The sequence below is a fragment of the Ixodes scapularis genome, unplaced genomic scaffold, assembly GCF_016920785.2.
Source record: "Ixodes scapularis isolate PalLabHiFi unplaced genomic scaffold, ASM1692078v2 PGA_scaffold13__105_contigs__length_92229423, whole genome shotgun sequence".
Lineage (NCBI taxonomy): Eukaryota > Metazoa > Arthropoda > Arachnida > Ixodida > Ixodidae > Ixodes > Ixodes scapularis.
The window spans coordinates 86,567,906-86,582,020 of NW_024609839.1; the positions used below are offsets into that span (position 1 = coordinate 86,567,906).

Sequence of the window (14,115 nt, forward strand, 5' to 3'; positions counted from 1 at the left end):
GAATTTATTATTCTAACCCTGCTCTGAAAGATAAAGCTTCTTCCTTCTCCATATATTTCACCTCGCATCGACCATTAATTCAAAGTCGGAATTCTTCTCTGTCGCACCAACACCCACAACAACTCCTTCATCCCCAAAGCATCCTTCGAATGACACCACCTTCCCACATGTTTAGTGTCTGCATCTCCAGTAGACTCATTTAGGTAAAAACCAATCATTGTTATTAACCTTTGACCATAAACATTTTTACTGAACTTTAGTACTAGACTCATTTAGATCCCATCATTTGTTCACGTTTTTTTCCCTACTTCTCCGTAATGCCTCCAGGCACTGAGGTATTAAAATAAATAAACAATATAAATAAAAAAAAAAAAAACATGCGTGTCAGTGGCCAAATAACCTGATGCCGCGCGCACAAAGAGGAGTGTCCAAGTACCTGTTGACATGCGCCGTCCGCCGCGACGGATCGAGGTGCGTGATGTCCTCTCGGCAGACGACGCACACGCAGGGGCCGTTGTCCGCCACCGTCTGCTTGGGGGCTCGCTCGAACCGCTGGAGGCATCTCTCCAGGTGGTGCTCCATTGGACCGTCCACTGATTCGCCGCAGGACGGGCAACGGTGCTCGGGCCACCGATCCCCGGGGCCACACACGTCCATGTTGTCGTCGTGGCGGCACAGCGACGCGGCAGTTTATCGAAACCACAACTCGTGGACGAACACACCGCTATGAGAGCGGAACAGCACGGATGACTCGAATGGCAACTGTCTTTCCGGCTTTTCTTTTGTCTAGAGCACGCTGCATCGCGGGCACGTGCGTCAGAACTGTGGCACGGGCCCAGGTGAGGCTGGCGATGCAGAAGAAGCACACCGCACGTGTACAAGCGTGCAAAAGGACACGAAGCTGAGAAAAATATCCTGCGGTGTGTGTCGCTAATAAGGACCAGTGCCTGATCAATCCAATTAACGGAGGCTTTAATCAAAGCTACGACTAAACAAGAAAAAGACAAATAGCAAAATAGTGCACAGATCAAAAACACTGCGCCTAACATCTATGGGGAACGAAGGCTCTACGCTAGCTCCCAAAATAAAGATGCCCGAAAGCGGACCTAGTCCAGCAGCGCCGCGACGGGACGCGCATGATGCCCAGAAGGCTAGATGTTCTTGGTGTCTCGCATCGGCTCAGGCTTCACCTCGAGGTTCCACAATTCCGAGGTGAGGAAGTTTCCTTGAGGCTTTGGGATCTCCCTCACTTGCACTCTGTTGTACGTTGCCAGACTGCGAGGAAACAACGTATGTCACAACACGCCAGGGACGTCGGTTGACCGCTACTTTTACACGGAGGGCAACCATGCTCGGCGCAATCCTTCTGTGTAATGTTGAGGCTAGCGTATTTTTCATGGTGCTGTAGCCTTAACACCCCTGCACGAGCAGATTTTCCATCTTGTTTGCATCCGATCACGAGTGAAGGACGTGCCAAACAAAGCCACGTGCTCGTACAAGGTGCTGTTTGGCATGAAACAGCGTCACAAAACTGTGGAAACTAGTATGCTAGCCTTGACAATGTCACATGGAAAAGTTGATGCTGGGCATGGGCAATTAAAAAGGTGGTCCGATTCAGATTCACGTCGGAAGTAAGAGTAAAGGCCAAACTTCTCTTTCATTCACAGAAAGGTTGAGGAGAGGCCCAAAAGGCTACGCGCATAAAAATGTACGGAGCACGAGACATTTAGCACAAACAAGCTGGTTTTGCCTGTCTTTAAAGGATGAAGGTTTGCGACATGAACTACTAGCATAGTGGAATGTGTTTATATGGAGCCCCAACTTAGCAGTTAAAGTGCAGTTTTCAAATTACCTGTATGAGTAGAGTATCAATATCGTGTTTGCACCAACTGTGTCGGGCTGTGTACCTTAATCAAAACAAGAACATTTTCCCTACTCTTCCGGAAATCGGAAGGATTACGTGAGTGCTCAGCTTGTGTAGCAGCACATTGTGTAGCAGCAGTTCATCCAAGGTAGCCTGTGTTCTAGGAAACTGATCAGAAACATTCGTCAAAACTATATGACTGCAGATGTCCATTCGGCAGCATCGGTGGCAAAGCTGCGTGCAAGCCGGACTGAGTCACCACTACAGCTGTTCCAGATCTGCTGCTATGGTTGCTTTTGCATTTCCGACAACCTAAAGTGGTACTCCGAAACACGAGCCAGATGGCAATCCTTCGAGATGCCCGCACAAGACAGACTTTTGCTAAAGGGCAACCAAAAATCCTTTTCAGTGCCCCTTTAAAAGCTAGAGGTGCAAAGTCATTATCTTTTTGTCTTAAAATCCTGCCACAGTTTTTTCCTTTCCATCCCTCCTCCTGACCCAATTGGAGTAGTCTCCAGAGCCGACATCACCAAGATGGAATATCGTAGTGCTGAATTTGATGTCACCTACTGGGGATCAGTGTGGAACACACATGGGACACGACTGCTACGTCAGCATTTGACAGGAAATCACTTTAAATCTGTAAGAACACAAATCTCAGCTGAAGGCTGATAAGGCACTCATGTCCAATATGATACCTGCACCGGCCCTCACAAGGTGACATAGAGAATTTAGTGCTACAGCTTTCTAACAAGGTGGTGTTGCCAGGTCCCACGGAAAGGGGGCTCCTCCTTTCAGGGACAGAGATACAAGGGCTGTTTCTTCCCTTAGCGCCTCTGACACTCTCAAATTCAAAGTCAGCTGAGGAGTTCAACTTCCGTCCTGAGTGCAAAAACTAAAGAAGACACAATTTCCAGTTCCCTGCAGCAGATCACTGAACGTCCCGGTGAGGGTACCACCAGTCACACTGCACAGAGACAACAGGCAGCCCAGGTGCTGGCCTCCATCGCCTGCCAAGCTGACAGGCATTCAGACAGTTTCCTGACCCAGCACAGTTACAAGTGCCACCTGCCCTGCTTCTGTGGCAACTCCTAAGCAACAGCTGCACACAATTGTTTGGCAGCTCCTGCCAACACACTTCTTGACCTTCAAAAAAGGGTGACAGAAAGGGAACTTGTTTATCTAGGGATCCACCTCATGCGCTGCGCCTCTTGTAGTTGAGTTTAATCCTTCTCGTACTATCGTTGTTTTTTGTTTGTTTTCTGTATTATGAGACCGTGACGTGAACCTTGCCCTCGATACCATATGCAGCCGGCTGTCCGGCCCACATTCGAGTCCCTTGTGGGAACCCGAACATACGTGGGGACGCGACAGTCCCTTTGCACGGCGCGTGCCAGACAACGCTGACACGGGACTGCTACAGATCTCTTTTGGCTTCGGACAAACCGTAAAAGTGCAGCTAGGTCCGTCCCGCACATAAAACTGGCTTGAGCCAGCTTGAGCCAGCTTTAGACAGCCCGTGACGCCATCTCACACTGGAAACACGACTAAAAACGGCTGTCACTAATAAAACCTAACACAAGTATAGCTGTTTAAATGTTGTTAAAAGTGGCGGTGGTTGAGGAAAGTGAACAGCCTGGACCATTTATTTCTACGACGTAGATTCGGAGTAGCAGGTCCACTCGCGTGATCTAAACACGCCGTGTAGACAGTTATAAGTCCGAGCGACAACGGTGAGTCAGTTTACTGTTCTAATGTGCGAATTTCGCCGAGGAAAGACCGGGACGTCGATTGACTTACATCCAGCCGCCCCCGACGACGATAGCATAGCCGACCACGAACAACGAGGCCCTGAACCTGTTCACTCCAGCTTGGGTGCCTCGCAACTGCCTTAGCTTGCCCGCACTCTTGTAGACCCTGTTCATCGTGAGAAGCTACCAATCCTGTGATTTTAAGTCGCCACTCAATAAACAGAACAGATTTCCGTTATAATCGCGTACGACGGCGGTAAACGGAGACGGACCGGGAGAGCCCACAGATGGATGAACAGACTGCGCCAACCCGGTAACTACCGCGACTACCTGGTACCTGCCTAGATGGCGCGACAAATCTCTCAACGTTGGTATAAAGTGTTTTTTTTTTTTCTTCTCGTGAACTCAAACATGCAACGTTATTTTGCGAAACTGTATTAATGTGAAATATGTTCTACGCAATGCGAAGACGTTAATTTCATTTTAGGTCGATTGAGACGTTGCCAGTGAGAAGGTTCCAGTTTCGTTTTCGTCATCGCAAGCGCGAGCAGTAAAAAGGCCGCTCAATCACTGAAGGGATTCATCTGAAACAAAAGTTTTAATAACAATGTGTAACAATCGAGTTTACGTTAAAAAAATATATATATATACTCACATATAAAGAAATAGGCTGTAGAGGACGAAATAGGTTTAATCATTCACGAAACATCCCATAAGAAAAACCACTATATATAAAAAAGTGAAGCAAACGAGGACGACAGTGTCATTGCTTTTCATCACGAGAAAAAGGAAAAAGAAAGCTGTACAAAGACAAAGAGCCCAGTTCCACCAGTCGCGTGATCTCGTTCCGCGGTCTAGGACCTTGGTTTCGCAAGCGTCGCAGGATTGGACAGGTAAGTCCAGATAAACCCAACGCTTGCAGATTTTTTCGATTTCCTGTGTGGCCCAAACTTCGAAGACCTCATCCAACAGGAACCTGAACCTCACTGTTCAGCTCTCATCCTTCCTTTCCCAGCTTCTCTTTTTCTAACCCTTTACTCATAACTACTGCAATACCTTCCTGATCTCCTCCCCTTTAATGCTAAAAACGACTCATAACAAGACAGAATGACTAATGGAAAACCAAACCCTTCCAGAAACCATGTACGAAGGATCAACGGCTCGGCTCACGGAATACAAAGGATGGATTCCTGGCTTTAACCCAAGGTACCTGCACCAGATTTAAAGTAGAAGGGCACACACTTGAAAGTTGTGCTTCTGAGCTGAGGACAGCTGGTCTTACAGAGATGCTTTCAGCGTTCAAGAGGTTCAGAAACTGTAGCCAGAATTCATGTTGCATAAAGAAAGAAAATGCATCGAACTTTCCAGTACTGAACAAGGAAGCAGACCTTACACACCAATCAACAGTAACAACTGTTAACTCTGCAGTTCCAGGTTTCACAGAGGCTTACAAGAAACATTGAGCAAACAAAAATGTACAGTAAAATCTCCAACTCCGACACCCACAATGCTGGGTTCGCCTGTCTGAAATGCATCAACCACAATCTTGTCTTACTTGGGGAGGTGTTCTTTAAAAGCGTTCCGACTTGGCAGCTTTTGCTGCGATGCTCACTAACTTTGCACATTTTTCTACTCTCCATGGATACCGGTGCAATGCAGTGGAATTATTTTCAGCATTTTGAAATCACAGAAAATGAATGGCATGAAGTGGCTACATTCTTGAAAAACCTATAGTCCGTTGCAACCTAAGAACGAAGGGCGAGGGTAGGACGGGCCGGGGAGGAGGAAGCAGACGGAACGCTGGAGAAGAGAGGAGGAAACCTCCTCCTCTCTTTAGCACTTTGCTTGCTTCCTCCTCCCCTGCCCGTCCTACCCTCGCCCTTCGTTCTTAGGTTGCAACGGATTATAGGTCAGAAACCCCATCATCACATAAACCTCAAAAAGAGCCCTCATCACCGGATGCCATATCTGCAGCATGTTGTTCAGAACGCATGCTCAGAACAAGCTTTTACTTTTGATCAGCCAAGAGTGTCAATCCTGCAATGTCAAGGGATGTTCTGGAAGCTCACTCGCTCAGCGGCAATGAACCTAGCTATGGCCATAAGTGAATATCACCTGCATTTATGGGCCCCAAGTTGGGTACACAAGCCTTCCAGTATGGGCAGCATTGCCCTTTGTGGCCCTGTACACTTGGGTAACCCCCCCCCCCCCTCCCCCTCTGTACAAATAAAGTATTATTATTATTACAAGTATAAAGTGTGCCCAGGATCATTTTTCTGCAATTAATGCTGTTCCTTATGGAGTGTTACCTAAGCTTTCATGCCAGAACTGACCAGTCACTCATTACGATCATGTACAATGGTTGCAGTAATACTTGTCTTCTTTTTAGGAACATGTGGGCCCAAGAGCCAATCATCCCGGACAAGGCAGTCTACTCCTTCAGCACAGTAACCCTGCTGGTGCTGGCTGGAGCACTGGTCATCCTGGGCTATGCTGCCTACATCAAACTTGCCTGTGAGCAATAATTTTCATTGGAATGAGTGCAAAGCCAGCTCACATTGTTCCCTTTTATCTCTTTCAGAGGCCAGCTCAAGCTATCCAACTGCTATATTTCAAAATAAAAAGAACTTGAAAAAGACATCACATGCCCTGCCAAATGTTTTCACCTTGCACCCTCTGGTCAAACAAAATGCCAAAAGTGTTTAGCTACAAAAGGCAAACACTTGTCCAGGCACTACCTGAGGAGTGATGCAGACGGCGGTGCAAAAGATAGGGTGATGGGAGCCCAGAGACAGTCCTCAACACTGGGCCCTACTGAATCAACAAGAAGGGTCCACCTTGTTCGTTACTTCCAGACTGCCCGCAGCGCCTTTCTGGCCGAGAACCTCTTGCTCACGTACGAGACAAGGATGAGGAGGGTTAGCACAACCGAAATAAGAACGTGGTCAAAGTCGTCTTTGAGGATGTCGAACGTCTTGGAGGGTGCTACGCGGGTGTAGAACAGGTCCAGGCCGTAAGCCACCACAAGACACGTGGACTCCAGTCCAGAGGCAGCTGTGGCAAAACCCGTCACCCTGGCCACGGACTGGTTGTAGTTGACGATGTGCTCTGCACTGATGGGTAGCTCGGGCATGTAGGGTATCAGGCCCTCTTCGCGGTGCATGGCAGTAGGTGTGATGGGTCTTCGTGGGTCCAGGAGTGCCTTGGGTAGCTCTAGTATGGCACCACTGGGCAAGGCCACCAGGACATGCTTGCTGGTAATGCCCTTCTCGGTGACGGTATCACTCATGGCCTCGATGGAGCTTGGGAACACGTAGCTCTGGTGCTCCACCAGGGCTGCCGGAGGGGACGTGAAAGAGGAGAAGGCAGACGTGTTGCTTTGGGTGGCTCCCTCGTATAGCTCCACCACGGAGACCTCTGCCCGACGCGACTTTTCGTTGTGGTAGCAGTACACAATCCAGTTCTCCGAGTGTACTAAGTGGACGGGTCCACGGGCACGCTTGTGACTGGCCGAGTAAAGAAAAGCACCTGTGATCGCGTCCACCAGGTGGATGTTGATACTGGCCACTTTGTGCACACTGTCCACTCCCTCCGTGACCACGGCAACCAGGTTCGGGTTGAGGTACTTGTAAAGGACGCTGCGATCTCCCATCACACGGCCCTGGGAGTGGACATGTTCCAGAGGGTTTCGCATCACGACGTGGCTGATGGTTTGGCCATCCTGGTGCAATGACACGCTCCAGACTCGTTCCACGGCCAGCTGGGACTTGGTTGAAGGCCTTAGGCTGTAACCCGTCAATGTGCCCGTGGTGGGGTTCGCCAGAAAGAAGTACTGTGTATCCTTGTGCTCTACCAGTAGTTCGGAAGCACTGGACGGGTATGTGTGCACTCTCAGGGCACTATCCAGGAACAGGAGGCCCCTGGTGTACTCTTCGTCCAGGAAGGGAAGGGCAGTCGCTTGCAACACCCGGTAGGGGAGCTCGCGTTGGTCCAACACCACTCCCGTGATGGGATTCACAGACACCAGGTAGCCAGTTCCGGAGTCTCGGTGCTTGCCCAGAACCGTGCAGCGCGGCGGATGCGGGTAGTGGGCTGTCGTTCGCTGAACGAAGATTGGTAGTTTCTCCGAGCCGGCCTCGCTCAGTGGTACCAGCTCTGCAAAGTGCTGGCTCCAGATGATCTGTCCATTGCGATTGTCCAGCGCAAACAGCTTCCTGGCCGCTGTGCTCAGCAGGATGACCTTGTTAAAGCCAAACTTGTCTCGCGTCAAGTCCTGGCTGGCTTCGGCCGACTCCTGCCGGCCCATGCCTCCCTGCAGCCCCGCCAGCAGGCCCACAACCAGGCTCTGGAGTTGGCAGATCTGCATTGTGATGCGTGTCACAAACATGGACACCAGGTTAGCATTGCCATCCCCAAACTCCTGCTCGATCTTGGCATCCGTCTCGGACAAGGGCAGATCGATGAACTGTGCCGCCAGCACCGAGGCGAGCGCCTCCTCGCGGGTCCACAGCAAACGGCCCTGTGGGTGGAACAGGAGCATCGCTTCGTCTTGGGTCACCACTAGCAGTTTGTAGCCGGGGCTCTGGTCCTTGCGCAGGAAGGGCAGCAGGTGGACTCGCCACACGTCGCCCATCGTAGGCGGCAGCGTGAACTGACCCTCGAGATCGCTGCGCTCCTGCCAGGGGCTCCCCAGCTCGTAGATGGTGAGCCCGTGGGCCCGGTCCTCGCCCTGCGCGGGTGCCACGACGCCCAAAAGCGGAGTCCCGTTGAGCTGCGCGCACGCGAGGTGTGTCGCCTCGGGCAGCAGCTTCTCCAGCTGCACTCCCGACTTGGTCATCCGGAGGACGGCGAACCCGCGACGGGCCATTCGCAGCGCCAGGTAAGGTTCTTCCTGAGCGGGTCCCGCGATGTCCAGCCGCTCCAGGGTCGGCGCGGAGGTCGGCTCCTGGAGCTGGAGTCCCAAGGACGCCAGGGGCACATCCCGGAAGGAAGCTGATTCCCCAAGTGCCATGACTCGGAGGGACATCGCCGTGGCGTCAAGACAGGCCAGGTACTTGTGCCCCACCAGCTCGCAGTCTGTTTCCGCCGTGATCCAAGGTGCCGGAACATTGGGCGACGTCTTGGTGGTAGTGCCGCCGAGCTCGTACACGGTCGCGGCGACGTGCGAGCCCGCGTACACGCGAACGGCGGTCAGCGCGCGCGCCGAGGAGTCGACGTCGTACCGAACACACGACGTCGACGTCGGAGGAAGGCTTTTTTCCCAGCGGAGAACGCCGGTGGCGAGATCCCAGGCGCGGACGTGAGCTCCGGACACGGTGACGAGGTCCCCACTGGATGAGACGGCGTGCACGCGGCTGTTCTCTTCGAGCAGCTGTCGCCAGGCGAGGTCCCCGGTGCGTGCGCTCAGAGACGCCAGCACGTTCTTTTCTGTGGCTACGACGAGCCGCTGACCCGCGGCGGCCGACGGGCTCAGATCGGCGTAGACGTACAGAGGCCGGCCCACAAAGCGCTGTCGCCAGTCCAGCTTGCCGGCTTGGTCCTCGTACAGACCGTGGACGCCCCGGTTCACGATTGCTGCCCCGAAGAGCGCTAGCACGAAGCTCGCTACACGCAGTGGAAGCATTTCGAGCGGCTCGCCCTTGGAGACGGCAGGATATCCAAGATCGTCGAGAAACGCACCGTGAGATCGGCGAAATCGGCAAAGTTGAGGACAGATTGTGTGGATGAATGGAAACACGTTGGAGATGCTGTTTTTATGGGTAGATAGACGCGCATAATTGAGCAGCTTTAGGTGGGCGGCAGCTTGCGCCACCTAGCCATTAATTAGAAAACTAACGTTTCTAAATCATGGTTTCCAAGACGCGCCCTTCGGGATCTCGGAAGCTATGTCTAAACTAAACTGCATCTGCGACGCCCCCGCTGGGGCGACCACCCTGATCCGAAAGGGTTTTAGTGCAACTAAATACTAAATCCTACAAGCGCTTCTTTTTACCAGGCAGTGGCGTTCCGTTCCCTCCTCCCGTCGCCCCCTACATTTCCTGATTCCCGAACACTTGGACGCCCCTGTACAACCGTGTGCTTGTACCGGTGTACCTCCCACCCGATCGGAGTGTCAGGAAAGGAATCAATGTTTATTCTTGTTCCCTCGAGACTCGAGTTGTGGGAGCCAGTGACAAATGCGCCCTGTGCGCGCGTACACAATTGGCCCTCACTCTACCCCAATTTCCTTATAAACCTATAAACTCCCGCTCGTTCCTAAGCCAGCGTGTCCGGTTGCCACGGAAGGGTCGTGGGTTCGAATCCCGCCTTAAATTCTTCAAATTTTCCTTTAAGGCAAATGAATTACTTTAGAGAGTGAAATCGTTTGAGACACGCGGGGAAATTTAATTCGCATTAGATGTGTCAGGCTTTTTAACCACTTTCATTCCATGCATGACGTCACGTGAGCGTTGTGGGTTGTTTGAAATTCCCGCGCCAGGTCATGTGGCTGTGACGTCATGACCCTATCGACCAATCGGGATTTTCGCGTCCGCGATTTTCTCGTCACGCCACCAACGCCCGATTTTCTGCGACACGGGCTCCTTAACGCTATCGCGTTAAAATGAGCAGAGTTTTCCTTCTCAAGCCAGAGCAAGCGGCCAGGTAATCTGGTGCCGCTGATAAGCCGCCAATGTTCACCATAACCACGGACTGGAGGTGGCAAAGCCCAGAGTCGCTAAACTCGTCGAACACAAAGTTGGGACCCAAGTTGACGGAGCTCACCGATTGGCCTATCACGAAGATGACTTCGCGCTTTTTTTCGCCTACGTCCAATCGGCGCGCTCCGCGAACTTTCGGCTCTAACTTTGTGATTCACGAGTTTAGGCCCCAGGACGCGTGCCGAGCTCCGTATATTGGTAGGGGTTAACTATTCCCGTCATTGCAGCGACGGGACTCGAGCCCATTGCTCGTCGAGGCGCACTGGAGAGTTTCACAATAGGGTTTCCCAACACTTTGGCTGTCCGGAGCAGATTGGAGAACCCAAAGCGTCGGGACCCTCTACTCTAAAACTCTCTGCTGATTCTCACGAGCCAAGATCAAGTTCTTACGCAGTGTCGAGTTTAATCTATGAGTAAGTAGCCTTTGACTGTCGTCACCACTGGGGCCTTACGTCAACAATGCAACTCCCTCACTATTTATATTCAATATTTATGTGTTGCAGGAAGTATAGTTCTGGCAAGATTTGGTTCTCGGAGGTAGAGACTATGCTTTTGGGCGTTTGAAACGTGCACCCCTTGATAAAATAACGGAAAGCTAGTCTAAAATTGCCTCGCATATTTTAATTCACAACATAAAAGAGTAACTCAATCACGTCCCACAAGAAAACATTTTTTTTTTTTTTTGCTAAGGTTTTTGAGGTGAACGCTAGATATAGTATATAGTGAAGAACGTTCCGACCCAATATCGTTGCACGGCCCCTCAAAAGCAAAAGCCCGGTGGTGCGAGGAGCGCTCATCGGCGCCCCGGTGCCGCACTTCGGGCCGACGGCCCGCATCTACCTCGCGCGCGTCCCAGCGCTTACGCGTGCATATCGTGCGCGCATGCATGACTAACGGCGATGAATGAAATGAGCGCCAGCATTGTTCATCAGGAGGTCGAGGCTAGAGCCACTCAATGAGCTGCGCTTAGAGTATCGGCATTCCCTTCCCCGACATTGTTGTGGGCGCCGCCATTTTGGTGCTTGTGCAAAGCAGATACGCAACTGACGATCGTCATGATTCAAAAGTGCGACCTTCTCAGCATTAGTCGGTGTTAGGAAGCTCGTGTAATATTGCTTTGCTCTGTCGAGAACTGTCTAAACATTTGTAGAGCACGGAATAGCGTTTCCCAGTGATTCCAGGTAAACTTAAAGGGATACTTGAACGAAATTTGAAATATTCCCGTCGTGTTCAAAAATAGGTTGAATATGATCCTCAATATCCGTAAATGACAATCGCACGTTTGTATACTGAGCCTAGTGGCTGTATTTTTCGTTATAAACGGCCCACTCTGGCAAGCGCTCGGAGAAGGCCCATCGGAGACCACGTGACATCCAACGCAATAGTGGCGTAGGTCGTCTCAGGACGAGCAAAGCTACGGCGAGGCTGACGTCGAGAGGATGGCCTAGTCGTTCCAGCCACCGAATCGGCTGCTTTTGTACGAATTCTGAGTGACGGGTTAATCTTCTGTAATCTTGTAGGGGGACAATAGCGACTTCTGCGACACACAAAAGGCATTCTCGGGAAGAGGGGAGTTCCTCCTGCCCCTCTTCTCTCGTCGTGGTTGGAGGCGAGACAACCTCCGTCACTAGCTGTCAAGGTTCCTAGACGGGCATTACAAGCGAGGCGTTAGCGATATCCACCAGGTGCTCTTTGCTAATCGTTTAATTCGTTTTAAAATTCCTTTTCGTGACTTTTTTAACAAGATATTGGTATGTTCAATATGATGCTGCTCCTTTGAACACATATAGACCAAGAAATGAGCGCCGAAATTTCGTTGTAGTATCCCTTTAAGATAACTGGAAACCACGATTTTAAGCCACAATACGGCCAAGTGTCGTTACTCTAAAGCGTAGCTTATTTAGTGGCACCAGTCGAGGCCGCTGTGTGTGGCAAAAAAAACTCAAAAAAGCGCTCTAGAAAAAAAAAAAAAAAAATCCGGTGACTAGCCGAAGAAAGTGGATGGCCCGTACGCAAACTATTGTTTGTAAGCAACGTTTAGCTGCTTACATACAAATCCAATGCTATACAAACAAGCCCTTTAAACTATAATAGCAACGATTAAAGCCGAGTTCCCAGTGCGATTTACACTTGAAGCCTTCTTTTTTCCGTTTTTTTTCTTCGATTTTGCGCAGGGACGACGGAGTGCCGGTCGTTTTCGCAAATGAATCCTGGGTTCACTCCCAACCCCGGCCCGTGTTCTCAGAGTGTGTGTGTGTGTGTGTGTGTAAGGGGGGGGGGGAAGCCATGTCTCCCCCCCTGAAACAGCCGCCGCTGGGCTGGGCAAACACTGACCGGCGGCGCCCGAGTGATACAAAGGGCACCGCCCCCCGGTCCTCGGGGGGGGGGGGGGGGGGGGGGGTGCTGGTTAGCCCCCCCCCCCCCCCCCCCTTGAAAGCAAGTTGGTACGCCACTGGCACTGGCTAAATTTCTCATCTACAGTGGGTAACCAGGTTGCCATGTCCGGCGACAAAAGAGTTCGGGTATATACGGTAACCACGCCCATTTTATTCAGACGTGCGTACAAACGGAACACTTTTGTCCCTTTTGACGAGCGAAGGAAACCACTAGCTACACGAGCACACGTACTACAATTACCTTCGGTCTAGAAGAGTTCCCAAACCACGACGGACACTTGACAAACAATAGCTCGGAAGGGTGTTATTAGTTTCGGGAGGAAGTGCAACTGTACTCTGCACCCTACTTATTATAATCAGTGCAAGGAAGAAAGAAAGAAAGAATAGAACACATACGAAACAAAGCACTGCCAAAAGAAAAACAAAACTTTCCGTATATGTTTCGAGGTACTCCTCGTTTAACTTCAGTTGCCTCGCTGTTCTTAGGCCTAATCGTACTAGATTTCTTTCCTCTGGGTAATTTTGAAACAAGTCAAGAAGTCGCAACTCAAGAAGTGAGGGTAAGGATGGCCGGAGAGGAGGAAGCAGACGGAACGCTAAAGAGAGAGGGAGGTTTCCCTCTCTCTTCTTTAGCGTTTCGTCTGCTTCCTCCTCCCCGGCCCGTTTTAACCTCGCCCTACCTTCTTGAGTTGCAACGGAGTATAGGTTTGGATAACTGGCAAGAATAATGTTGAGCACCAAGATGGCCGCAGTGTCATTGCTCCGAAGCGTAGCTTATCTATTGGCTCCAGCTGTCCCCGAGTACGCTCTATGTAAAATGCAGGTTATTAGGGATCAACTTTCTCCCGGCTACAGGTGGTGGTGTCGGCGCCTTTCTCCCCCGGAATGAAACGGCCGGTTAGAAAGTATACTGGGTTTTCCCGAATTTTCTTTTTTTTCCTGATAAATAGGAAGCGTCTGGAACCATAGGACATCCTCGCTGTTGTCCTTGAGGGTGAGACAGGAGGTCTCCTCGCGTTATAAGACGCAGGCGAGGACGTCCTAAGGTTATAAAATATTCAGCTACATAAGAAAAAAAGGGAAAACGCACGGTTTTTTTTAAATTTTTCATTCTGCCTTTTAATCTGGGGGAAAAGGGCCGACACGGCACGGGAGAAAGTTGAGCGGCAATTTACTTAGAGTGTAGCGGCGGTTGTCTCCATCGAATACATAAAAGAGAGACAGAGACAATTACGTGCAACACTGTCATCCAGATGTTTCTGAAGCGACTCATTTGTGAAAGGTTTCGCTAAAACAGCGAGTCGCAAGCAACGGCTGTGCGCAGACATTTTTTTATTTATTTTATTTTTACGCGGAGAGAAGAGCATTTCGAAAGCTCGCTTCCCATTCCACTCCTTTACCTCAGG

At 50.8% G+C, this 14,115-nt stretch overlaps 2 protein-coding genes across 2 annotated transcripts in view; both read right to left on the reverse strand.

Moving 5' to 3' along the window:
• Positions 1-3,957, reverse strand: part of LOC8029889 (structure-specific endonuclease subunit SLX4) — a 30,090-nt gene extending 26,133 nt beyond the window's left edge. Inside the window, exons 1-2 of the mRNA XM_029991246.4 lie at positions 3,665-3,957; positions 437-1,275 (exon numbers count right to left, since the gene is read on the reverse strand). Coding sequence (XP_029847106.2) covers positions 437-657 — 221 coding nt within the window. The 5' untranslated portion in view covers positions 658-1,275; positions 3,665-3,957. The remainder of the gene's footprint in view (positions 1-436; positions 1,276-3,664) is intronic.
• Positions 3,958-6,168: 2,211 nt separating this feature from the next.
• LOC8029887 (ER membrane protein complex subunit 1) lies at positions 6,169-9,344 on the reverse strand. Its single transcript, XM_002408178.4, has one exon. The coding sequence runs from the start codon at positions 9,236-9,238 to the stop codon at positions 6,461-6,463; it is 2,778 nt and encodes a 925-aa protein (XP_002408222.3). The 5' UTR covers positions 9,239-9,344; the 3' UTR covers positions 6,169-6,460.
• Between the last annotated feature and the right edge of the window lie 4,771 nt (positions 9,345-14,115).

Coding starts and splice junctions, on each gene's coding strand:
- LOC8029887 (XM_002408178.4), bottom strand. CDS start 9,238: ATGCTTCCACTGCGTGTAGCGAGCTTCGTGCTAGCGCTCTTCGGGGCA.